The 27,114-nt window shown below is 46.2% G+C and overlaps 1 protein-coding gene across 2 annotated transcripts in view; it reads left to right on the forward strand.

Annotated features, from left to right (window-relative positions):
• The window catches only part of LOC138491338 (natural cytotoxicity triggering receptor 3-like), a 358,708-nt gene that overhangs the window by 148,755 nt on the left and 182,839 nt on the right, over positions 1–27,114 (forward strand). For both annotated transcript variants that reach the window (XM_069617817.1, XM_069617818.1), the window contains exon 2: positions 12,476–12,537. In XM_069617817.1, coding sequence (XP_069473918.1) covers positions 12,476–12,537 — 62 coding nt within the window. The remainder of the gene's footprint in view (positions 1–12,475; positions 12,538–27,114) is intronic.

A 27,114-nucleotide genomic window follows, 5' to 3' on the forward strand; every position in this document is an offset into this window, starting at 1 on the left:
TTCATTTCTTGTAGACAATGGATCGACTCGTTCCTGTGTTCGAGAGGGAAAGTACCCAATGTCGGACATTGCCATGAATGCTCGGGGATTCTTTGGGGCTATGAGTTTAGTTAATTTTACTGACATTTTACTGACAAATTACCAATCTCTATAGGAGAACATGACGTATCTATGCCCCTATTGTATTCTCAGCAGACACCAGTTAACATATTAGTACATGACTTGATGACAAAACATAACATGATGATATCTTTCACTGACAAAGGGATAGTGTGTTCCACTCCAGAGACACATTATATGAATGTAAAAGTATTCATATGAGCTTTTACAGGCCAAAAGGCACTACAAGGAGTTCCTTTAGACCCAGACATTTATGGAGTAAATATGTTGTTGACATGGCTTCCTGGATTGATAGGGAAATTGTTGAGAAGACCTGATAAATTTTTGTGTAGGCCAGACATACCTATGGGTGATGAGAAAGGACATATTATGCCCATAGAGTTGGAGGAAGTGATAGTGGGAGAGGAAAGCGTGATTATTCATGGGACAGATGATGAGGGAAGAGCATGGAGGACAGTAATATGCCCTGACGAAGGATACCGACTAATAGACTTTACAGATGAAGAGCTGGTTAGATATAAAAATTCAGATGATGAGTTAGTATTTTTCATAAGTCTCACTTATTGGATTAAAGTCGAGAATAGAGAAATACCACAGAGAATGGCATTGGTAAAAAAGAAACTGGAGACGGGGTGGACACCACTAATTTGTTTCACTGAAAAGTAATTTTAATTTCAAACAAAATGTTTTTAAACCAAAATCACAAACAAGATTAATCAGATCCTATCAATAAAGCCTTGGCATAAGGATATGTAGAATACATCAAAAAGCTAATCAAACTCTCACTAAACCCTATAAATTGAAACTGTTTCCATAACATTCAAATGGCGTTCAAGTTGTGTCAAATTATAATCCAGCAATCTTTTGAAAAAAAGTTCCAGTGTCACTTTTATTTTTTCATACAAGGCAGTGTACATCCAAAGTGTGTCCAATATAATTCCAAAATTCGGAGCACAGCCAGTCATTAGGGCTGTACACTGACTGTTTTAAAGCATGAGGACATCTGGGAGTATGAAGTCACCAATGTATGAAGTCGGAATTACCCATCTGTACCTGTTGCATAATTGTATTAACAATTATATTAGTTCGGGTCGGGAGCAGCAGGTAGAGGAGAAAAGAAACCACAGTTTTTCCAGGAAGATTTAGAAAAGGTGCCAAGCAACTTATGGACCAACAGTCCTTATGATGTGGGTTTATTGAGTGGAGAAGTAACAGTTACAATTAAGCTCAAGCCAGGAGTAGTATCTATCCCATGTCCAGAGAAGCAGATGAAGGTTTATTTGAAGCCAATTCCACCTTAGTACAGCAGGGAATATTGGTGCCATCAGAATCTCCACGTAACACGGCTGTGTACCCAGTGAAGAAATCAATAGGGGGGTTGTGGAGATTTATGCAGGATGTAAGTCCCCTAAACAATATTGTCAAAGCAGAGTTTCCTCTGGTTCCAAATCCAGCCATGATATCATGTAAGATCCCAGCTAATGCCAAACATTTTACAGTTATAGACTTAAAAAAAGCCTTCTTTTCACTTGCCTTCAAGCGGACGCCCAAGATTTTACCTTATTGTCGGATAAAAATCAGCGCTGGAAACATACAAGATTACCTCAGGGGTACTGTGAGTCCCCATCGATCTTTAATAGAGTACTTCAGGTAGACCTAGGTAACATACAGTTTGAGAGCATAATAATTCAGTACGTAGATGATATATCAGTGTGCAGCGAGAAAGAAGAAAAATGCAGAAAATGTTCAGTTCAACTAATGACAATACTAGCAGAGAAAGGATACAAAGTAGACAAAGAGAAATTACAATATTGCCAGGAAGAGGTCCTGTACATAGGACAGCTAATCTCTCATGAAGGGAGAAAAGCGACACCTGAGAGAGCAGAAGCAATCATGAAAACTCCAAAACCTGAGACAGTAAGGGAAATGCAAGCATTTTTAGGCCTCTGCAATTATAGTAGGGCCTGCGTTTTTGATTACAGTACATATATTCCACCACTTTTAAAAGGACTCAAGGAATCACAGATAGGTAAAATTGAGATAATATGGACATATGAGATGCCTGAAGGATTTTAAGAATTTAAAATTGAGTTTTTACAGCCCCTGTGTTAGGAATTCCAGACTATAATGAAGAGTTTCACTCATTCTCACATTCAAATTGAGAAGTGATGACAGCAGTCCTCACGCAGAAGATGACATTAGGACATGAACATAAACCCTTAGCCTACTATAGTGGGATTTTAGACCCAGTAACGAAAGAACAAGCATTAGCTGCTGCTGCTTTCAGAATTGAAAAAGCTGTGGTGGGGTGCTCAATAACATTATTCGTTGAGTAGTCCTTATTGGCCATTTTAGAGAAACCAAAAAGCACATTAACTGAAAAACAGCATTAGAAAATGAAGTGATGATTTCAAACCCAGCAATTAAAATTGTTAGATGTAGAGTAGTGAATACAGCGACATTCATAGCAGAACCAGGAGGGAAAGAGGACTATATGCATGACTGCACAACGTATACTGAGTTTTATGTCAATATTCTCCATGTTAGAGAATATGCTCTCGGGGGGGGATTCTATTTATTGACAGTTCTTCAAAATTGCCCAAACGAAAGGAGGGAGACGTACGGGATCAGCAGTAGTGAAGCTCAAAAAGAATGGTGAATTTGAAGAAGTGACAAGTGCAAGACTGCCTTCACATTTCTGGTGCTTATCGCTGCACTCCAGAGGTATGAGGATGAGGAAGGGACAGTGTACTCTGACTCAGCCTATGTGATGTCAAGCATAAATGCAGGATTGTCATGCTGGAAAAGGATGGGCTTCCTCCGTGCAGACGTTGCACTAGTGCAACAAGGTTCTCTATTGGATAAGCTCATTAACGTACTAAAGCTTCTATTGACTATCGCTGTGGTAAAATGTGCAGCTCATACTAAGAGGGCAGACATGATTTCTCACAGTAATGAAGCTGTGGTTGTTGAAGCAAAAACGGCAGCATATTTTACAAATATTTCTGATTTTGAAGTAGAAAGTGTTGAGCAAGTGTCAGAGCAATGTACTATGTAGAAGGAAGAATGTAATATGTTTTCTATTGTACAGTTAATTGAGCAAAAAGGTCAAGCTGCACAAGAAGAGCAGGATTTATTGAAGAGATGGGGTGTTCTTTATCCCCGACAGAGGCTGTATGGATACAAGATAGCACTAGAAAGCCAGTTATGCCTCTAGCATTATTGATGGTGGTTCTGGAGAAGCGCGACTACCCGAACACACATCTAGAGAGAGGCTTGCTGCCATGATTGCAGAAGACTGGTATCCACCAAATTTGTTAGAACATGTGGCACAGTTTATTGTGAACTGCATTGTCTGCCAGAAATTCACAGCAGGACTGCTGTGATTCACCATGGGTGCAGCGCTTTGATGACTCAGGAAGTCAGTTCTTCACGTGATCTGATCACCGGAATGGAAACCAGACCAATTAGGTCTAGGTCCCCTCACTAATGGGAGATCTTCCTATTGATGTACCTTTCTCTTGCTCTGATGTACAAAGAGAGAAATGTATTAATCGATAGAGCGGATTTGAAGAACAGATCACGTCAATGGACACCAGCTGGAATCAAAGGATAGGTGTCGGAGAAAGGAATATCAGATCTAACAAGACAATTAACTAGATTGTAAGCAACTAACCTGTTGCCTAATATGCCAATACTAAGAATAGAACGCAGGCAGGAAGTTCTGGGAAATGGGTGGCGGCATACTTGCTTCTTCCGGTCAGGGAGGCTCTATAGAAATGACAATAGACGGTAAGGATCTACGAGTGGACCAGTTGCAGGTGTTAGTTGTATGGGAATATTTCTTACCCATGTGATATGTAGGAAGACAGGATCCACAAGGTAGAAAAGCCAAAACAATCCAGTTATCCAGGTAGGAGACAACAAGAAACGGAGAAGGAAGGGTAGTTAGTACTTGTTAAAGGGACCTGCTTCCCGGGCGGCACAAGGGTGCTCTAAATGACCAGAGAGGTGCACGTAGATATACTGCAGAGTGTCTCTAGTTCTGTGCACTATTTCCATGAGGTAATAATAGGAAGATCTGAAAGCAGTCCGTTGAACAAAGGTAGGTCGGCGGTGTGCGTGCAGCAGAGAAAAAGAACATCAGGCAGGCGAAGTCTAAGGCACGTGGCAGAAAGTCAGCGTTGTCCGGGCAGCAAGTGAGCAAGAGCGTGAGGCAGGCAAAGTCGGTATCCAAAACTAGGTCGGCTACTACGAAGCAGGTGAGTCAGGACTGTGCGGAGATGGAGTCTGTGACAGGATAACAGCAAGGAAAAGAACAAACAATAATAAAGCCGTAGAGTCGCAACTTCAATCAGAAGCAGTAACGTTTGTGTCCAGCCAAGTTTTATGGAGAGTAAGAGGCAAGGCGTGAAGTGTCAGTCGCGGTCACCTGACCACGCTTGCGTCTGGTTACCTTGGCAACAGTATGCTCGAAGGCCCAGCAGCTTCTCCTACAGGCGTGCCTCCAATGTTGTCAGGGCAATCTCCAGCGTTGCAGGAAAGAGGTTTCGCTGGTTCATGGAAAATGTGGCAATGGGGATCTGTGACGTAATGCCACAGGCAGTATATTCTGAGAGCGTGGTACGTTCCTGACAAGGGTACACCTTGCGAATAGTGAGAGGAGCAATCCCTAGACCCAATGGTCCTTTTCAGCATATAAATATAGATTATGTGGACATGTATCAAACATGAAATGGCTACAGATGCATGTTAGTGGTAGTATGTCCCTTTCCTTTTCCAGATGGATTGAGGCAGGTCCATGCATGCACCTTGATGCCACATGTGCTAACCAGTTTCTCGTACGTGTGCTATTTCCTAGATCGGGGTGTATGCAAAGTCCTGCGGTCTGATAATGGGCTGTGTTTTGTAAATGAGATTTTCAAACAAATCACTCTTTTATTAGGCTTAAAACACATGCTTTCATCGGCCTATCAGCAGCAGGAAAATAGTATTTGTGAGAGGCTAAACAGCCCCTTTAAAGAAAGGATAGTTAAAATTAAGATGACTTTGAAGAAGGGGTGGCTACATTGCCTCCCCTTGCATTATTTGCACTGTGGAACACGCCTGGCTCAGATCACCACCTGACTCCTCATGAGTTGGTGACTGGACATCGCAAGAGAGTACCCCTTGCTCCTCACAATCAAATAGAAACTGATGCCCATAGCATAAAGAAAACATTAAGGGTTAAGATGCATGATTGTTTGACAAATATGACTACTAGTGTTCCTTTTATTTCCCAACAGATCGACAATCAGAGGGAAGGGCCAAAGAAGATTGAAGGAGGCAGCCAAACAGTTGATCCGGGTTTGTACCCTGGTGACCAAGTGCTTGTAAAGAGTATTGTCTGCACTTGGAATAAGTATCGCTTTGAAGGCCAGTACTTAGTAGAGGGGTCACTCCCACTGCAGTGAGGATCGTAAAAGAAGAACTTGGCTATACCTGAATTATGTGAAGCTTTACAAAGGAGAGACCCTTATCCCTGCTGCACCCGCAGACCGTGTCTAGCAATGAGACAACTATTTCTTTCCCTAACAAAAGCACAAGTGATATATTTCCAAGCAAATTTTCCAACTTAAGAGAGATGTGGAAGATGATCATGAGGATATAAATACATACCTTTATTATTCAGCCAATTTAAAGAATAACATGTGGTATCAGCACATAAAGGAGGTGGGGAGAAGGTATCAGATGAGAGCTTCTATGTGTGTTCTCTTATCCCTTATGCCATGAGCACAGCCAGAATAGTTATCACAAGAGAAATACCTGTACATGATGCAAAGTGCCTCAACCATCTAGCAGCATGCATGACAAGAGGACACTTTGAAGGAAGATAGGCAACCCTATGACGGAGGTCGAAAAAGAAATTCCCATATGGAGATAAATACATACAAAGGCAGAAAATGGAAAAGGAACCAGGTTGGAAAAGCAGAATGCTCCTATATTCATTCAGTGGTATGACTGGAGAACAGATAAGGACTGTTGAAGAAAAGAGACTGGATTGTGGAGACACATGGGAAATGCCAGGATTGCCAGGATGCTGGGAGAGACTTCAGCTATTGGTATATGGGCGAGTAGCCACCAGTACAGGATGGGAAGAAGGAATGTTAGCATTTAGTCCACATTTATTGATGACAGCACCAGTACAGATAGTGCAAATAGTGAATGATGAAGGCTTGAAAGAATGGGCCAAGTATTTGAAATTATTAGCATGGTTTAAAAATGAAGCTGGACATGTATCCATGTTGCAACACTGTACTTCAGAAACAGGGGTGTGACCAAAGTTGGAGAAAACAAAGAATGCAAGCAAATAATTGATGCACTGGGAATGAATGGAGGAAATGCTGTGCTAATGGACCACTACTGGGCCTGTGTGTGGATCCAATGCTTATAATCAGCTACATAAGAATTGGGGAGGAATATGTTGTATAGTAAGCATACATGTTCCTGCATTGGAGATTCCCCAAAGTGATCTCCATATTGACAGATTTCCAAAAATGGATGGACACCAAAGAAAGAAGAGGTCGCTCAACCTCATCCGCCAATAAAAAGAGAACAATTTTTCAGAAAAATCAATAGATGCTTATCACGACATTCCAAATTAGCATAAATTATTCAGTAGAACATCAGTGATAATTACAGCCATATTCATGCCAGGAATTCAGACTGTAGTAAACACCTAGTGGTTACAAATAACCAGGTGGGAGCTGCTACAAACAATTAAATGACAATAAAAGGATTTCAAATGATTAGAGAAGAATTGAGGGCCATCAGACTCATGACCCTCCAGAATAGTTATGTCCTAGACTTAATTACAGCAGTGGAAGGAGGCGTGTGTGCCAAGATCTGGCCTTCTTGCTGTGCATAAATACCTGTCCTTGATGTGGAAATTGGAACTCTGACAGAAGCAGTAACTATGCTGTCAACTCTCCATACGAAAATAGTGGAACACGTGGATGAGACCGAAGATAAAGACTGGTTTTTGTCTCTGTTTCAACCTGGCTGGCGAATGTCTTCAAGCTGCTTGGAGCAATACTCGTGGTAGTGTTACAGGGATTCTGTCTTATAAGAATAATCATAGGACAGTGCAAGAAAACAGCAACGAAAATGATTGGGATGAAGATAATGATCAATGTAAATGCTGTGACTGACAAGCATACACAGACTGAAAGCACCACCTGCAAGCACCTAAAAGGAAGTACTCTGGCACCACCAAGAACCAAGTTCTGATACCCCAAAGATCAGTGGAACTATGTTTGACATTGGGTGTACTGCTAACTGGGGGGTGTTGCCATATGACCTGGAATGTGGATGAACACATAAAGAATGCAGGTGACCTGAGGGGGGGTACAACAAAGCTATGGATTCTGAAGAAACCACAGTGTGAATAAAAGGTGAAGAATAGTGAGGAGGAGATCGAGAACTCGACGAGAGAGGGGAATGAAAAGCAGCAGATGTACCCGTCATCTATAGTGCCTGACCTCTCACCTACATAATATTTGAAGAACAATAAGAAGACACTGTGTGTGACACCATATATCATCCCAATACTGCATCGAGGATATGAGAGACTTTTTGCGCTCAGACTACCATATCAAATGTAACCTCAAACTGATGCGGTAGACATGAGCCTGCAGAAACCACTGGTCATAGAAGAACTGTACGTGAAGTCTGGCAGATATAATATGATGCAACTAAGGAGAGAAGATACATTGACACACTGATCTCAATGTATAAACATCTAAAGAATGAAGATTTGATTGAAGAGACGAAGTAAACATATATGCGCATATGAAGAAACACCATATACACTAAGAATATAAGTGACAAGAGATGCAAAAGATGTATATATGCAGAAATGCAAGGTAGATAAGCGATATAGAAGCTTGCTAAAGTAGGAAATAGAACACATGTAAAGCAGCCATGCTAAGAAAATGGACGTCAGAATCGTATAATAGTAAGCAAGAAGCCCCAAGAAGAAAAACTAAATCAGCAATGCTGACAGGCACTGGAATACAAATTTGTGCAAGAACAAAGGTTATTTGCTTGGCTCAAAATCAAGGATGCCCCAGCAAGAGCAACTAAATGGCTTGAAAGGTGTCAGCGAGGATAAGCTATGTAAATAGGACATATTTCTCTTAGATTAAGTAAAGGAGTCAACAACTGCGAGTGCCAAGTATTGTTCAATTAAAGATACAGAAAGCACATGCAGAATGGAGCAACCAAGTCTCCAGAGGCTAAGGAAAGTAATAGCAACCAATATAATTGATTCAAAAAACATTAAATACAAGGGCAACATTGACAAAATCACACGTGATTCAGGACCAGAAAATAAGGCCTATTCATAAAGCTTCAGACGACGATAGCAATGTACCTTCACTCCCTTTACAGTTCAGAGGAAGAGAACAGTCAGAAAGGTCAACTACAAAGAAGAAGCCTTGGCTTAGGGCCTAACTGATGAGAGATAGTAGGCTAATTAGCTAAGAAAGGCAGTTGTCTGACATCGTTCCCTTGTACAGGGGTTTCATTTCTTATATGCTTCTAATGTTCAAGGTTAGTAAGCGAATGCCAACCAATCATGAGGGTCTATGAAATGGAGGACCATACATTGTTGCACAGGCACATCCACTGCTGGTATTACTTTATTATCAGTATTTATATGTAGTTACAGGTGGTTCAAGGCGTGCCTACCAGAGAAAAGGCATCCAATGATGATACTAATACTTACACAAACTATATGTATACGTTTCCCTTAACCAATGCCTCCACCCAGTAGGTTTTTACTGTAAGACATGTACAGGGGGATCTCTTGATCAAGCTTTCTGGCATCTATGAATTCATTCTTAGGCAAAGAACAGGCACCCGGGTGGTTTCCTTTGCAGTTTTTATTGGATGTAAGTTCAAGACTCTTCTGGAAAAGCACAAAGCACATTTTGCCTTCAACCTGCTTTTACAGGTTTATTTTGATGATGCAACACCCTCATGCAAATGACTACTTAGTCAAAGCATGCTTATGATAGGTTCTCTTAGTCAAAGGAAATAAACTCACTTCTTTGTGATAGGGTGACTTATCTGGAGAACCCCAAGCCCACATTAGCATACTTGGCATTAACACCTGCTTTCTGACTCATAGACTGATAGGCTATTTTAAACCCTGCTGAACACAATTACAGCATTCTTCATCTTTTGCCAAGAACACATTTAATCACATAACTGTCATCCCTTATCTGCTTCTCGAGGCCTTGCCAAGTCTAGTTATCCCTTATACCGTGAAGAAATAAATATAAACTCAATCATGATGCCAAGTAATGCAGCTGTTCTGTTCAAATTGGTAATTTTCCTTGCCCTTATCTGACTCCATCATCAATCTGCTTTTCCTGCCACATTTCAAGATAAACCTTCCAGACTTACTTATCTCACAGCAAGATGCTGCCAAAGAACATTTCTTATCAGCATGAGTCAGGGTTTCCTCCTCTGTCCCTAACACAAGCCACCATTTTGTGTTTGGGCATCCATTTTGAAATATCTGTCTGCCATTGTGCTACCCTTTAGGGAGCCATTCATTATTTATTTAAGCATTTCTCACTTTGTATCTCTTTTTCATAATATATTTTTATATATTCATGATATATATGTGGTACTTAAAGCACCCTTAACTTCCTGGCTCATTTTGACCCTTATATCGCAGCACCATGTGCGCTTTTTACCTTAAATAAAAGGCACTACAATCCTGATTTTTGTAATAATGGAACCATTGATCTGCCTATTATGTTATCAGTACTCAGTTGAGGGGCTGGGGTGTCGGGACCCCTATACAGACACTTAGGATGACATCATAGCTGATATATGTGGAGGTATAAAACCTTTTGTGTAACCAAAATGCATTCAGAGTATGTGAGCTACAATCTGCTTGTTCACCAGGATTCCCTACTTTATTGAATTGGTAATAAAGTTGTATTTTACCATATTCTGAGAGTCTGTCTGGTTATTTGGGCCTGAGATAATTTATTGTGATAATCCCATTCACCACTTGGAACGCTCCAGGTGCTATTGCACAACTGTATGTAGCGAGTGTACGATAAAGTGGCGATTCATTGGTGTGTCATTTTTATGGTTGAATATCCTAACAAAATCTGTATATATTGTACAAAACTGATCTTTGTTTTATCCCAATATCTTTCCAGAGCACTCCAATTAGGTCACCATCTTTTTTTGGCCGGGGGACCTTATGAAGTATCATTCCTTTTTTACACTTTCATGTTGAGAAGCTCTGTTTCCGCTGGGCTATCAACAGGTGCTATAGTTGCCTCATACCTTCCAAACACTGCACTGTTTCCAATACAGATTTCTCCACACTAGCTTCAACATGTTTGCACATAAATATGAGCTCCTGTTACTTTAACTTTAACACATTTTTATGTGGCACTACTAATGATATAGAATCCTGCAACACCTTTCTGACATGTATCCTCCCTTGATTTGCCTATATTCTTCCTTTTCTGCACATGCTTTTCCTTCAACGTGAACTTTCCCTTTCGAGGACCATGGTTTCTCTCTTATTTACCAGCATTTATTTCCCTGTTTCTGCTCCAGTGCTTCACTTAATTTCCCACTAAGACAAGACATAGGCGTGTTTCCTTTTGACCCTTATCTCTCTTGTTTCTGGGGTAAATTTGACAATTCTCTCATTTGGAAAATATACCCTGTCCTGAAACACTTTACATGTGTATATTATCCACACTGTGGACAGCACCTCTCACACATTCATCACTTATATCCTCATCCATTTTTAAGAGATGTCATGCTTGGTTGGTACACCAAGTACTTATCCACATTGCCACTCATCCCACCATCTTATCTAAGTAGTGGATCATGACATTTACCATACACCCATTGCATCATATTAATTCAACAGTATTTTTAGGGGCAGCCTTGTTTTGTTGTAGGCATCTGACCTCCACACTTCTCTCAGGACCTAACTCAGCACCAACACCATTCGTAAAGTTAATAGTTTCCTCAACAGCTGGAAGAAAAGACTTCTATAGTTCTTCCATATATGTTTATATGATCTTCCAGAAATGTAAAACCTCATCCAACAGACTACTCTGATATTTAATCTGGGTAGATTGAGTTTGAAACAATTTCACCGGAGACAACTACTATAAATCAGCCAGAGAAATACATGTAGACTGTTTTTGTAAATTTGCATTACTATTAAAAATATTTTGAAAATATTCATTTTTCCTGAATAATCAGCCCCATTTCCTGGATACTGAAGTAACTGGCCACCTTCTGAAACTCAGGCCCATATTGTCATATGGCCCTTGAAGACTCTCTTGATCACCCTTTGCGTTATACAAAGTATCACTTTTGCAACTGTTTCTCTGAAAAAATGCTGTCATTTTTAAAACATCAGATTGTTTAGATAATGGGGAAAGATCTAGGTGTGGGGCGAGAATGACTGAAAAACTTTCAATGTATGTGGAGAGTTATTCCTTTTGTTGCAGCATCATTTATGGCAATATTTAAATGTTTTCCAGTTTGAAAATGCTAGCATTAAGCAGCCAATAATCTCATAATGTCCATTTTTAGTGTTAATGGTTGTGGACATACCTAGCTCAAAGTCTTCTTCATGGGGCTTCAATCATAGAAAAGGAGGCTTGGTTTAACAGTGCTCATTGTAAACTCTAAAGCCTAAACAGAGCCAAATAGTCAACCTATATGACAGCTCCTGTATCTCACAATTCTTGTACATCACAGGCGCATGCATCCACTGATTAGCATCTAATCAAGGTAGGTGGGACAGAGTCACAAAGGTCAACACATACTCCAAGCCTTACACACAGCCTCTCAAGATCCCCCAATTTGAAATGTTCCAGCTCCTCTCTAATCCACCCCATGTGCACCTTAGCAGCTCCAAAAGGATTTCAGAAATCTTACATTTTAATTCAATTTAAAAATGTGGCTAACAGGGCTTGGACAAAATGGTATGCATACATCTTCTTCTTGCATTATTTTCCCTTTGTGTTGTGTTGTGTATTTATTACTTAGCATTGGAATCCCACGGGGGGGGGCAACAGATTGTTTTGTGAATATGGGTGCATGAACTCTGTTTAGATGTTAGGGTTTATCTTGAGTGGTGCTAGTATAGACTGGGTGCAGAGCTCTTTGTGGAGTCTATATTTGGTGTCTGTGGTTCGGTACTTTGCTAGCCATCCCTCAATTATTCTTCAGTGACACCTAGAAGTGGTTTCTAAAACATTATATTCCCTCAAAAGTCTTTCATACCCAACTAATGCCTGGATTTCATTTACAGGGACTGCTTTCTCGGAGTGATGAATTGGCTCTGTCTGGTGCTTCTCTTGAAAATCAAACCTGGTGTGTACAAGGTGCTTTCTATAATTTTTGAACTTTTGATATTTGCCATGTTTTAGGCAGAGGCATTCCTTTACAAGATGTGCTAAATTGTATTATACTTGAAATACTGCAGTGCACTAGGTACAAATTGCGTAAGAAGGAGGCCTAATAAGAGAGAGTTTACTTGCGAAAAACCTAAAGGGAGTAGGACTAATGTCAAATATAGTACTGGTTTTTAGCTTGGGTGAAATCAAAGCTCATGATTCATCTTGGGTCTGATTAACTGTTATGATATTCTCTCTTTGCAGCCTATTCTCTCAGTAGACAATTGGACTCACCAGCATTTCCTGCTTCTCAATTTTAAGCCTTTGAATTATGACTTTATAATTATGAATTATGAGGGAGAATACCTCTGAGAAGGTGTAGCTGGTAGTGTGACTTCTTAGAGACATCAGAGATGTGAGGAGAGAAGGAGAGAGTGCAGGTGAAGATGGCCCAGAGATTTTTAGCCTCACAGGTGGGAGAGGGAAGAGGGCCAAGAGAGGCTGGCCAGAGAGTGTCAGGAAAGGAGAGAGCAGGTGTGCCGATGAGGAGAATCTCTGTCTTACTTGCATTAAGGCAGAGATCACTGGCAGCACACCCCGCCTGGATAGCGGACAGACAGTCAGAGATGAGAGAAGAAGGGAGCCAGAAAATGAGCTGAGTGTCATCTGCATAGCACTGAAAGTTGGGTCAGAGAGCGGCAATGCGGTGGGCAAGAAGTGCCAGGTATTGGTTGAACAGCCATGGAGAAATGTTAGACCCCTGAGAAACACCACATTTAGAGATAGAGATAGAGGAGAGGAAGGACCCAAGTTGGACCTGGGAGGGTCAACATGAGAGGAAAGAAGTCAGCCAAGCCAGGGCCTATATAGTTTACCTCTGCCAACACGCTGGTCAAAACTACTAGCCGAATGGTGAAGTAACTTACCAAACCGATCCACATGGGCCAAAAAAGTGGCCCATTTAGTCCAGAAAACTGGTCCATAGTAGCATTTTGTATTTTTGGTCCAGGCATTGCCCTATTGGCCTAACGGCCAGTCTGAGCCTGTGAGCATAGCGATTGAGGAAGTGGAGAGTTGGTGTAGACTTCTCTAGTAAAAATCAAACACAGCCTTTTTTATCCTAGAATATTCACAGATGATGGGAAATCGATCTTGAATTTGTTTGCTGATATGATTAAGACTAATTCCCACCGTAACATTGTTTTGAATGCATTTATTTTACTTTTTAACTTCTTGCATACATGTTCACATGGCATGGGGCTGGAATATGGATCCCTACGTGAATTATCCACACCTAAGGAAACAACTTATTGGAAAAGCTTACAACTGGGATCGTATAACCAAAATTTAATTTTTATCCAATAAGAATTTAATATTGGTTTGCAATCTCAGTGCAAAGCCTTCAAGGATTCTCGTTCCTGACACCATTCAATTATATTATGCACACAGCGGGCCATACATTACAATGCTTCATTTTGAAGCTAAGATTTTATCTACAAGCCTCGTTAATGGTCATTGGTCCTAAAAGAAACAACCCTTATTCAGACAGACAGAATTTATAGATTGTGCTTGAAGGAGATAGAGACCACCAGACATCTGTTAACGCAATGTACTGGATTAGAAATGATATATCGTGCAAGATATGGGAAATGTTCAAAATATAACCAGCAATCAATTTTGGTCTAACTTGTCTGCAAACTTGAGAGTTCTTGTAAATCCTGTATTATTAGTACAGAAACATATTGAAACCATTTTAGAGTCTTTAGAGAACGTTTATTTTAACCGTATATACCTTGCTTGGTAAACATTGAGCCATAGTAAATTACCCTTATGATTGGTGTTGCTAAAGATTATAATAAATGTATTTTAAAAAATGTGATTGTTTTTTTCAATGCATTTTATAAGTAGAACGTTTTTTTTTAAATTGGATTTTGTAGTTTTATTGGTAATGGGCCTGTAAAATTGTAAAGTGTGGTTAGGTGAACATCTAATCTTGCGCTCAAATACTACACTTTAATAATCAATTTACAGCAGAGACACTACCAATGTTGCCCCATTTTTGTAACATTTGACAGATACTTGTTAGCAGTTTTGGATGTTCAAATTTCCGCATTTGTAAGTATCCAATAAATTGCCAGAATTTGTGAGCCCCACAACACATCAGAAGGAAAATGACAGGTTTAACAATTTACATATTAGGAGAAATTAATTTCCCAAAAAATGAATTTCTCCTGCTACATGAATGATCATAACTTAATTTGTCATTTTTCTTCTGATGTGTTGTGAGAATACAGAAACAACTATGACTATATACGATAGGAATAATGGATGCCATCCACTAAAGGTTTACAGCAGCACAGACAACTCACATATTCACTTAATGAGTGCCAACACCAAATCAAATTAGACTTTTCAGGTAAATGTTCATAGGATTTGTCTTACTTTTGGTAAGCAGTTTGCAGAGCTCTGGGGTAGGACCGTTTCCTTTGGTTATCATCCTCAAAATAAAGGTCAGACAGAGGAGACAAATCAGAACTGGAACAGTATTTGTGTTGTTTTGTTATTTATGCTTATCCAAATGTGCAGGGGGCCACACTATCTGAATAATGCTATGTATTCTGCTACTCAGGAGTTTTCTGTCTCTTTTTTTGTATGACATGCATTCATTTACTGCTTTCTCTAGATGGCCATCTAGCTGAGCAAATTGATGCCACTTCAATTACAATTTTATATTGCTTGTAGTAACCCCACACAGTGTAATGCCAAGGGATCGTTGTGGCTCAAAGAGGGACACAAAAAGGCTTACTAATGCCTCCATAAATTCTGCTCCACCTTATTTTAAAGGAGAAAAGGTTTGTTTCTTGCCTACTCATACTTTGTTAGTGAAGATGATTTGATGGTGTTATGGACATTTCGTTGTTCAATATGTGATAACTCCCATGGTTCTTCCATCTTGTATTCAAATTTCCCCAGTAAAATTGGCTGGGCAGGATCCTTTCGACTAATGGAAGGTTCTACACCCCTCTGTTTTTGTGGCAAGGAATGAGGAGCTGGAGGTCCTTGTTATGCCTGTAATTGTTGGGCAATTGCAGTGTTTTGTTAATTGGAAAGATTATTTAGTGTGTGAAAGGACTTGACCGCCCACTTCTTTTGTTCACTCTTTTTTTGTTGTTGCTGGTTCCATTAACAGTTTGCTTACACCCGTTGGCTCAGGGGGGCTACATTGGTAGGCCTTTTGTGTTGTGCCCAGCATTTCCTTCGGGGCCTGAGCACATATTATTGCACGTGGTGTTATTACCTCCAGTATGGTGTCATGAAGATCATCATAGCGGGTTACTCCTTTGAGGGCTTAAAGGCAGCATGGGTCATTGGGACCAGATTGGCATCTACAGAGTTTTGCCTAACTGCACAATTTAGATCTTGAGCAATGTTCCTCCGGTGGTGAAGATTATTTGCATTTAGGGTCTCTACTGAGGCTTGGGTACACGATAATGTTGCTAGAGCAGTCCTGTTCTAAAATTTCCTGATTTAAGGTATGTTGCACTGAATTATTTCCCCATTGCAAGATGGAAATTCTGCTCATGCCATCTTCTTGTCACAAGGTTTAGCCATCTTCTTAAGCAGCTTGTGATGAAATAGAGGTACTTTGCAATTCTTGTGGCCTCTTTGGTTGCTGCCAGGCTCCTTTCTCTTTGGATCCGTGTTTTTTTCTCTGGACGTTAAGTTGGATGCTGACCATGGTCCTGCATTTTCTTTCTTCTGTGTGCTCCACAAGCGCTGTAAATTCCCATCTTTCTGAAGACTCTATCTTTAGGTAGGCCGTGAGGCTTTACATGTTGGTGCTAATACTTTTGGAACAGGAAAAAAAATGTGACACCAGAGTGGCTCAATGCTGACACTGCCATTATGACACAACATAGCCAACTCTGTGTGTCCTTTAATTCATTTTTACTGCTGCATGTACCCAGGCCACCGAAAACTAAATCCAATCAAAAACCATTGTGTTGTCTTCATCCTCCCACTTGGCTCTGTAATGACATTTGTGACCAATTTTAACCTATACAATTATTAATCCCCCTGGTCAACAAAAACGACTTTCTAGATCTTTGATACACTTCTTGAACTGGTACCATCATTATCACACTGTAGCTCTCCTCTTCTTCAAAGACCAGTCTTTGAAGTATAATAAACTTGTGTCCCAAACTAAATTGTATTATTAAACAACACACAATGTTTTCGAAAGACATACATTGTAAGGAAAGTGTTTCCATCTCCAAATGACTCACCGCTTTCTCTGCTTGTATGAATGAAGCACCCCCTTGAAAATTCTCTGCTGGATTCGTATGCCTTCCATGAATTTAAAATTAGCCCTATATGTTCGGCAATTGCAGTTTCTAAGATTTACAACGCTCCAATTCTCCATCTTCTCCACCTGTGCCTCAACTCTTCTTTTTCACTTGAGAACTCTCCTTGGAACCTATGGATTCCTCTCGACTTGACCACATGAAATCAGAGTCCTTGTCTGATCCTTATATGGCCTCCACTATTTCCCAGCTTCGCATCATTCCTCCTCTTACCTCACTTATATTCTCAGTTCCTCTCTCCAGTTTTGTACTGTTCATGCATTATGGAGCAAGTCATGGTTATTCCCCTTTTTCTTGAAATTGCTGTTGTTTGGTGGTAAATTGGCAGAATTACCTCCAGCATTTTGCTGGAGGTTTTTCCTCTGCTGCACTGCCAAAACCATAGTTGGGCGTTGCGGTTATGCGGTGGTAATGCAGCAGTAACTGTTACCACAGCATTAATGTCATTTTGAGCTGCAATGCACAACAATGGGCCTCATTACAAGTATGGTGGTATCTCAGTGGTAAATCCAGAGATACCACCGAACAGATTGACCGTTACTGCCACTTGGTGCAGCACAATTACTGCTGCTTTACAATTACAAGTGGTGGTATGGCGGTGTTAGTCCCATTTTGGACTCCATGGGTGTTTTGGCGGAATAACCACCAGCGGCAATTCAGCCAAAATTGTTGTTTTTTGCTGATATGGTGGCAGAATTATCTACAGAGTTTTGCTGGTGGTCTTTTCTCCACCCCACCACCAAAATCATAGTCAGGTGTTGTAGTAATGCAGTGGTACTGTGGCGGTTACTCTGTTACCCCAGCATTACCACCATTTTGAACCACACTGCCCAACTCATGAGGCCTTATTGCCCAATTGCAAGTGGCGGTATGTCAGTGTTAATCCCCATTAATGGAGTCTGTAGGATTGCATGAGGATTTCGGTGGAATTACCACTAGCTGTAATTCCATCAACGGTAATTCCGTGGAACTGGCAATTTTCTGGCAGTGTGGTGGCAGAATTACCTCTAGCATGTTTCTGGAGGTTTTTCCGCTACCCCAACACCAAAACACCAAAACCATACAGGCCGATTCATGGAATAATTAGCGCGGCGCAAGTGGCCAAAAACGTGCAAATCGCAGTGGAATAGCGAAAATTCGCAGTGCAAGTGCGAAAATTGCACGAAAAGCAGCGCACATCGATTCATGGAAGGCCGTGCGCGAGAAAACCATCGGATGTGCGATAAAAAAGTGCGCGGCGCACGTTGGCGCACAGGCCATCTAACGGCGTGCGCCAGGTCACAGCGAAAATCGCACAGGCCACAGCGAAAATCGCACATAGCGCGGCGCACACAACAAAAGTAGGCGGAACACGGGGCGTAACACTCGGAATGGGGAACAACTTGCCAAAATGTGGGCGTCACGGGGGAAGTACAGGGTGCAAGTGCGCGGAACGCCCACACGCTCGCCTACAACACGTATTCATGGAATCGAATAGGGCAAAAAAGCGCACGCACAAACCAGCGCACAGGCACAAACACGACCGCCACAAGAAAGCAGGCGGTAGCGTCTCTGTGCCTGTAAGAAATGTGCGCCAAAAGGTGCGCCAACAAATAGCACCTATATACAGCCATGATGAATGTCCTATACTGTGGCCCTCCAGGACAAATGACGTGCAAAGGGGTACCCACAAACACGGACACCCGCTGACAGAAAAATAACGTGTGCGTGTATTCCGGGGTGCGCGGGAAGTCTCACACGCGATTTGGCAGGGTACGTGGATTTCAGGGGTGCGCGGGAAGTTCCACACGCGATTTGGCAGGGTATGTGGATTTCAGGGGTGCGCGGGAAGTTCCACACGCGATTTGGCAGGGTACGTGGATTTCAGGGGTGCGCGGGAAGATCCACACGCGATTTGGCAGGGTACGTGGATTTCAGGGGTGCGCGGGAAGTCTCACACGCGATTTGGCAGGGTACGTGGATTACAGGGGAGCGCGGGAAGTTCCACACGCGATTTGGCAGGGTACGTGGATTTCAGGGGTGCGCGGGAAGTTACACACGCGATTTGGCAGGGAATGTGAATTTCAGGGGTGCGCGTGAAGTTCCACACGTGATTTGGCAGGGTACGTGGATTTCAGGGGTGCGCGGGAAGTTCCACACGCGATTTGACCGGGTACGTGCGCGGGAATTTCCACACGCGAATTGGCTGGGTGCGTGTATGACAGGGGTACGCGCGCAGGAAATTCTACACGCGATTTGGCTGTGTGCTCCCAGGTATTCCCTGTACACCCTCCACGGCCCCTGCAGGCAGCCGACACCACAGGGGACTACCCTGCACACCTGCTCATGTCACCCAGCACCCCCACCCCCAGCCACCATGGGCAGCCCCCACCAGGCCCCCACTCATGTCCCATATCACCCCCACCGCCCAGCAGCGCAGGGGCAACCTCCACCAGGCCCCCACGCATGTCTCCCACCACCCCCACCCCCCAGCATCCAGGGGCACCCTCCACCAGGCCCCCACTCATGTCTCCCACCACCCCCACCCCCCAGCATCCAGGGGCACCCTCCACCAGGCCCCCACACATGCCCAACTCATGTCCCCCTGCACCCCCACCCCCCAGCATCCAGGGGCATCCTCCACCAGGCCCCCACTCATGTCCCCATGCACCCCCACCCCCCAGCATCCAGGGGCACCCTCCACCAGGCCCCCACCCATGTCTCCCACCACCCCCATCCCCCAGCATCCAGGGGCACCCTCCACCAGGCCCCCACTCATGTCTCCCACCACCCCCACCCCCCAGCATCCAGGGGCACCCTCCACCAGGCCCCCACTCATGTCTCCCACCACCCCCACCCCCCAGCAGTGCAGGGGCACCCTCCACCAGGCCCCCACTCATGTCTCCCACCACCCCCACCCCCCAGCATCCAGGGGCACCCTCCACCACCCATGTCTCCCACCACCCCCACCCCCCAGCATCCAGGGGCACCCTCCACCAGGCCCCCACCCATGTCTCCCACCACCCCCACCCCCCAGCATCCAGGGGCACCCTCCACCAGGCCCCCACCCATGTCTCCAACCACCCCACCCCCCAGCAGTGCAGGGGCAGCCTCCACCAGGCCCCCACTCATGTCTCCCACCACCCCCACCCCCAGCAGTGCAGGGGCAGCCTCCACCAGGCCCCCACTCATGTCCACCTGCACCCCCACCCCCCAGCATCCAGGGGCACCCTCCACCAGGCCCCCACCCATGTCTCCCACCACCCCCACCCCCCAGCAGTGCAGGGGCAGCCTCCACCAGGCCCCCACTCATGTCTCCCACCACCCCCACCCCCCAGCAGTGCAGGGGAAGCCTCCACCAGGCTCCCACTCATGTCCCCCTGCACCCCCACCCCCCAGCAGTGCAGGGGCAGCCTCCACCAGGCCCCCACTCATGTCTACCACCACCCCCACCCCCCAGCCACCAGGGGCAGCCTCCACCAGGCCCCCACTCATGTCCAACTCGTGTCCCCCTGCACCCCCACCCCCCAGCCACCAGGGGCAGCCTCCACCAGGCCCCCACCCATGTCTCCCACCACCCCCACGCCCCAGCATCCAGGGGCACCCTCCACCAGGCCCCCACCCATGTCTCCCACCACCCCCACCCCCCAGCATCCAGGGGCACCCTCCACCAGGCTCCCACTCATGTCCCCCTGCACCACCACCCCCCAGCAGTGCAGGGGCACCCTCCACCAGGCCCCCACTCATGACCCCCTGCACCCAGGTCCTCACAATCACCAACCATGTGCGTAATGGTCAGCCTCCACAGCCAAAAGGCCCTACCAAGTAACCCATTCACCCACATGGAAATGGAAATTACATGTTACACCCCCAACGTTCATAAAGCAAATGAACCCATGTCTGTCACACACAATGGTTGCAAATGAATGGGAAAACACCCAACATGACATGCATGAAACCAATGAGATGATACCACACAGTGAAGTATGAAAACAAAATTGTATTAAAAAAAAAATGAATGCAAATGAAATGAAACAAACTACAATGCCAGTGAAAAAAAGAAAAGCTGCATGTCCGTCCAAAAAAATAAAAACTCCAAATCCAAAAAAATGTAGTTCAAAGTCACATTAAAAATAAAATCAATCCGACAGATAAAAATAAATGCAAAGACCATTGCTCCATGGAGAAGAAATCAAAAATGAAAAAATAAAAAAATCCAATGAAGAACTATGTACAAAACATCCAAGGGTCCATGAGCCCAACTGAACAAAGGAAACCTACAAAAAACCCTAAAAAAAATGCAACTATATACAAAAAGTGGAGCTGTGTCCGTCGACTCCAAATCATAAGAAGAAACAAATGAAACCTAAAACTAAATAACTATATACAAAGGCGGCGGGCAAGTCCAGCGGCTCACTCTGTAGTGTTCCGGGCCAGCGCATCATCAAACTCCTCGTCTATGTCCCGGAGGCGGTCCTGTTCCATGGCCCCGAGGGTCCGCAGGGACGACGCCATCTGCTCCTCAACCCCCTGCGGATTGCCTCGAGGCACTCGGCCCGCCTCAGGGCCCTACGCATGGAGTTCTTCGTCCTGACCCTCGTGAGCCGCTCCTCTTCCGCCCGCCGCCGCTCCGCACCTATCTGCTGGCCCAACCGCAGCCACACAGAAGACACTTCCTGTCCTGGGTCCTCCTGCCCTCCGGCCGATGCCTGCCCCTCCGATGTTGATGGCCCCGAGCCATGATGCCTCCCACGTTGACTCTGCTGCTGCCTCCGACGCAACTGCCTCTGTCAGCACGACGGCATCCAGGCTGATGGAATCCACCGACGCCGTCGTGCACGTGCCCTGCCTGATGATGCCGGCACATCCTCCATCTGCTGGGGTACAGTTGCTGTGGTGTCCACCCCTGCTTGACCTCCGACTCCCGACTGTGGCAGGGATGGGATCCCCACCGAGCTGGCTGCATAGGTCAGGGCAGGTCCACAGGGGGCCCTGGTGGCATCTGGGCCGGAAGACGGCAAGGAGAACGACCGGCGTATAGCCTCCACAGAGGAGGAGAGGGCCGCCAGATTGGCCGACACATGCAGGAAACTGGAAATTGGGCCACGTCGGCACGGTGCTCTTCGCGATGATGTGCGTGCTCCTCCCGGGAAGCACGTACGTCATCACGAATTGCACCAGCGCGCATCGCAACCCCAATCAGGACCTTCTCCATACGGACACGGGTCCCCTCGTCCGCAGGTGGAGGGGAGTCAGGTGACATGGACATCCCCTCTACCTGCGGACGGGCCTGGGATGGGGCATCCCTGCTGGTGCATGGTGGTGCACTCACAGGGTCAGGGACAGCTACATGCACAGGCCCCTCCACGGTGACCTGTGCTGCCTCCTGCCCCTGCCCCTGGACTGCACCACTTGCACCAGCAGGGATGCCCCCACCAGGCCCCATGTGTGCCCCAGTGGCGGCCTCCTCCTCCTCTGTGGAAACCACCAACCTGGATGGCTCCTCACCGTCTTCCACCGTAGCAGGCCCCTGTGGGGGCTCACCCACCCCTTCCGCTGCAGCTGTGGGGGCATCCCCGCCGCCTTGCTCCACAGCGCCGTCTCCGCCCTCTTCTTCACTAGCCGCTGCGTAGAGGGAGACATAGAACACAAGCATCAGGGTACTGTACAATGGTCCCCTAGACAGGAAGCAATAGCAGATGAGTACCACTGTCAAAGTACGCTTCCATCATGTCCCTCCACAACACATGGGTCAGTCCAGGCAAAACACACACAGTAACAGGCATGGTGCATGCCATGGACATTTCCATACATGTCCAATGGACTCTTGAAACATACAATGATATGGAACTCACATGCATCATGGGTCATGCCTATCACATGCACACACTTCACCTCAGTCACATCCATCTGGCCTCATACACCCCAAACACAGCGGATACAAGGGTAACTAGGCTGCATCAGTGAATCTGTGCATTGTCACACACATGTGTCATGCATCCATGGCATGCACAAGTAACAGACACGCAGGTCAGGAACACAGACATGGCTACCATATATGTACCTGGCATCAGCACCCATCCCTCACCCCCACCCATGTCCAGGAACAGAGACTGGCATGGTCTCATGTTTAAAATCTGCATAGGGCTCCTCATGTGGCATTTAAACACATGCAACAACCATGTGGTTCACACATCACTGGTCGCACATGCATTACCATGATGTCCCTGCACACATACATGCATACATGGCCTATGTCACACATACAGGCAAGTATCAGACAACCAGCACACCGCAACATGCCCTGTCTCACACAGCAATGCTTGGACACTTACCGCTCAACTCCAGACGGGTCTCCCTCTCAAGGATCTGGGCGTGGAGCGCTGGGCGTACGCGTTCCAGGACCCTCATCTGGATGGAACTCATGTGGCCCCGGCCCCCCTCCATGAGGCGCCGGGCCTTCACGAGGGTCCTGGACCTCAAGTCCTCCCAGCGCTTCTTGATCTTCTGGACGTCGCGGGTTGCCACCCCCTCCGCGTTGATGGCAACCACACAGTCAGCCCAGATCCTCTCCCGTCCTTCCTTGCTGGCGCGGGACAATCCAAAGAGGGCATCATACTGCCCCAGGACATGCTCCACCAGGACACCAACTTCGGTGGCAGTGAAGCTGGTGCCCCTCTGCCCCTCTGGCCTGGGGTTGCCACTGGTGCCAGATGTGGAAGTGCCCGACATGGCAACCCCAGAGGCAGGAGTGGGTGGGCAACTGGGTCCTGGGGCTGGGGAGCGATGTTATCCCAGTCGGGAGTCTTCTGTTCCAGCAGGGGTGGACACAGCAACTGGACCCCTGCAGATGGCTGATGTGCAGGCACCAAATGGCAGGGCACGGTGGCAGCAGGCAGGCAGGCAGGCAGGCAGCAGCAGCAGATGGCACGTGGGAGGCTGCTCGGGGCACTGGGGGGCAGTAATTCGGCCTTCTGGGCAGGAGCGTGGTCTTCCGTGTGTTTTCGTGTGGCCAGCTTGATACGGAGTGATTTGGCACGTGAAAATCCTGCACGTCAGCGTGAAATCCGAGGAAAGGCCCTTAGCGCGTAAGCGCGTCAGCACGCATACGCGATTCTATTGGACCAAAGGCCCTCAGCGCGTAAGCGCGTCTGTGACGTGACCCGCACGGGTGTTTCCCACATAGCACGTGATGACGGAGCACACGTGGAAAGACTGCACGTCAGAGTGTCATCGCGTGTAATTGGACAAAAGTGCGCGTACACGCGATTGGCCTATGTACGTGTATTTGAGGGGTGCGCAGGCACTTACACACGCAAGTACGTCAGCGCACCTGTATCCCGGGGTGCGCAGGAATTTCCACATGCTATTGGACTGGGTACTGGATTTCAGGGGTGCGCGGGTCACACGCTCCCCTACAACACGCGCAACGCATAAATTTGCGCGCAAACAAAATAACAAGCTCAGACGCCAGGATGAATATACCGTTCCTAGCAGCAGTGGCCGTGGGCTACCAAAGGAGGAGGAGGAGGATAGTCAGGGCCAGAACATTCACACCCAGAACCAGCCTTTTCGGGATGCCTGATGACCAGGTGTATGGGAGGTACAGGTTTCCACCACACATAATACTGGACCTGGTGAGTGAGTGGGAGGATGACCTCACATCACCCACCCTGTGCTCCCAAGCACTCAGCCCCCTGGAGAAGGTCCTCAATGTACTGCACTTCTTAGCCACTGGATAATTTCAGCGGACAAGTGCCATAGTGGGTGGGGTGTCACAGGCCACGCAGTCACGCTGCCTACACCAGGTCTTGAACATCATCACTGCACGCCCATCAGTCCGCAGGCACATATACCTGCCCAGAACACCTGCAGAAAGGCATGCTGCCGCCCTGGATTTTTGGCACGATTCCCCAAAGTGCTAGGTGCCATCGACTGCACCCATGTGGCTCTACGTCCCCCCAGGGCATCTGAGCACATCTATAGGAACCGCAAGCACTGGCATTCCATCAACGTGCAGGTAGTATGTAATGCCAAGGGAATCATCACCTCAGTATATGACAACTATCCCGGGTCCACCCACGACAGCTTCATTTACCGAATGTCCACCCTAAGCCGGGACCTAGAAGCTGGGCGGAATGGCGATGCATGGCTGCTTGGTGAGTATGAATGCCACAGCACATGCATGCATGTCAGATACTGAGCAAGGTCACAACCCCACCAATGATACCAATCACCACCTCCACAGGGGACAGTGCCTACCCTCAGCCCCCACATGATGATGCCAATTCGGAACCCCACCACGCCACCCGAGGTAAGATATAACACAGCCCACATTACAACCCGGGGCATAGTGGAGCGCACATTCGGAGTGCTTAAGTCACGCTTTCGCTCCCTTGACCGTTCTGGCGGGCAGCTGTTATACGCTCCCCCAGTAGTGTGCAGGATCATAGTGGCAGCATGTGTCCTGCACAACGTTGCAATACGCCGGGGCCTGGCCGTGGACATGGTGGTGGCCCCACATCCCCAACCACATGCACAGCCGCTGCGCATGGGAGGGGAAAGGGCACGGGGGGAGGCAGCCTGTACACAGCTAGTGGCTAATTACTTCACCTAGAAATCACACCCCTGTGGAGTGCACACTGCCCTGGCACATACCATCTGACAATCAATGATGACTCAACCTGACACTGATCCTGAATGTCTGGAGAATCAACTGTGAAAACCATATCAGCCTGAGATTGTTCACCTGGAAGTGTTACAATGTGTGCATCCCTACCTACACAGACACCACCAATGCAGTTTTGTGAAAAAACACATTCAAGAAGCTAAAATGAATACCCACTTGCAAAATGCAACAAGAGGAGAGTGCCATGTCACCCAACCCATCCCCAGCACCGCCACACGACACACCGTGCCATGTCATGCTATGTGCAGGTAAACAAAGTAATCCCCACAACATGACACAAGTGTCACAATGTACAGTGTCCCTAATTGAAACTTGCAACACCTGAAATGCTCACAGTAATGCAGGACCAACAACAAACTTGAGCAGGTACTACCATTAACATGACATCACAAATGTAATAAATTAGTAGTCTCACCACCTGGAAATGCCTGCACTCCCACCACTTCCAACTGTACAGTGTTGGCGCCATGTAGAGTTGTAGGTGCACTGCTGCCAACATGGACCCCATCTCCAAATTAGAGTGCCTTGTATAGACATGAGGAAGGGACCTGCAAATTAGGAGGTAGACACAGATGATGAGTTACACATCAATGCAACATGCAGCGTACAACACAACAGCAATATGCACTAGGAATGTATACACAGTATTCACTAGACTACCCACACATGTAGTGGGAGTCCAATGTCACCATGTACGTCAATGTCACTTGGGCACACCCTTTGCAAGCCCATGGAAACGGGAAGCAGGAGGGGTGTGTGAGACTCAAACCCAAGCATCTGAACCAAATACATGACAAGCCCACAATGCAGCGTATGCCCACAGGAACCACGGAAGGCAACAAATTGTTCCAAAAAAATTGGGAAAAATAATAATAAAAAAAAATAATAAAAAAAAAAAAAATCAAAAATGGCCATTGATGGGCCCGTGGGGGGGGGTTGGGGATGCCACCCAGGAGGTCCGAGGACAGGGTGCACACCAAAACCCACCTGTGTGGATCTTGGGAAAAAAAAACACCTCCATGGGCTCATGGCCCACACGGCTACCCTATTGTGGGAGTATCACTGCTGTCGCTATTATCACCCTGTGCAGCTCCATCCGGAGGTGGTTGCACTATGGGAGGCAGCCCACGCAAGGCCCTAGTCTGTTCCTCCATGGCTGCAAGCATGCGGGTGTGGTAGGTCTCGTTCTGGAGGATGAGTGTGCGGGGGTCCCCATGCAACAACTCACGGGATGCCCGGACCTCCGCCCTCGTTGCCTGCATCTCAACTGAGAGCGTACGGGTGAGACGCTCCAGCTGCTGTTCTGTCCTTTGGTGTGTTGAAGCCTCAAGCTCAACAAGAGTCGTCCTGAGGTGAAGGAGCTCCTGCCTCAGGGCTTCCCTGTGGCCCTGGGACTCTATGGAGATGGCTTCCTGCAGAGTCGCCAGTGCCGCCCGCCTGTCCCTGTTGGACGCCAACATGTCCTCCCTGTGTGACTGGCAGATGGAGTCGGTTGCCTGCTGTAGTCGCTCCATCAGCCTTT

The sequence above is a fragment of the Ambystoma mexicanum genome, chromosome 10, assembly GCF_040938575.1.
Source record: "Ambystoma mexicanum isolate Mex_15411 chromosome 10, UKY_AmexF1_1, whole genome shotgun sequence".
Classification (NCBI taxonomy): Eukaryota; Metazoa; Chordata; class Amphibia; order Caudata; family Ambystomatidae; genus Ambystoma; species Ambystoma mexicanum.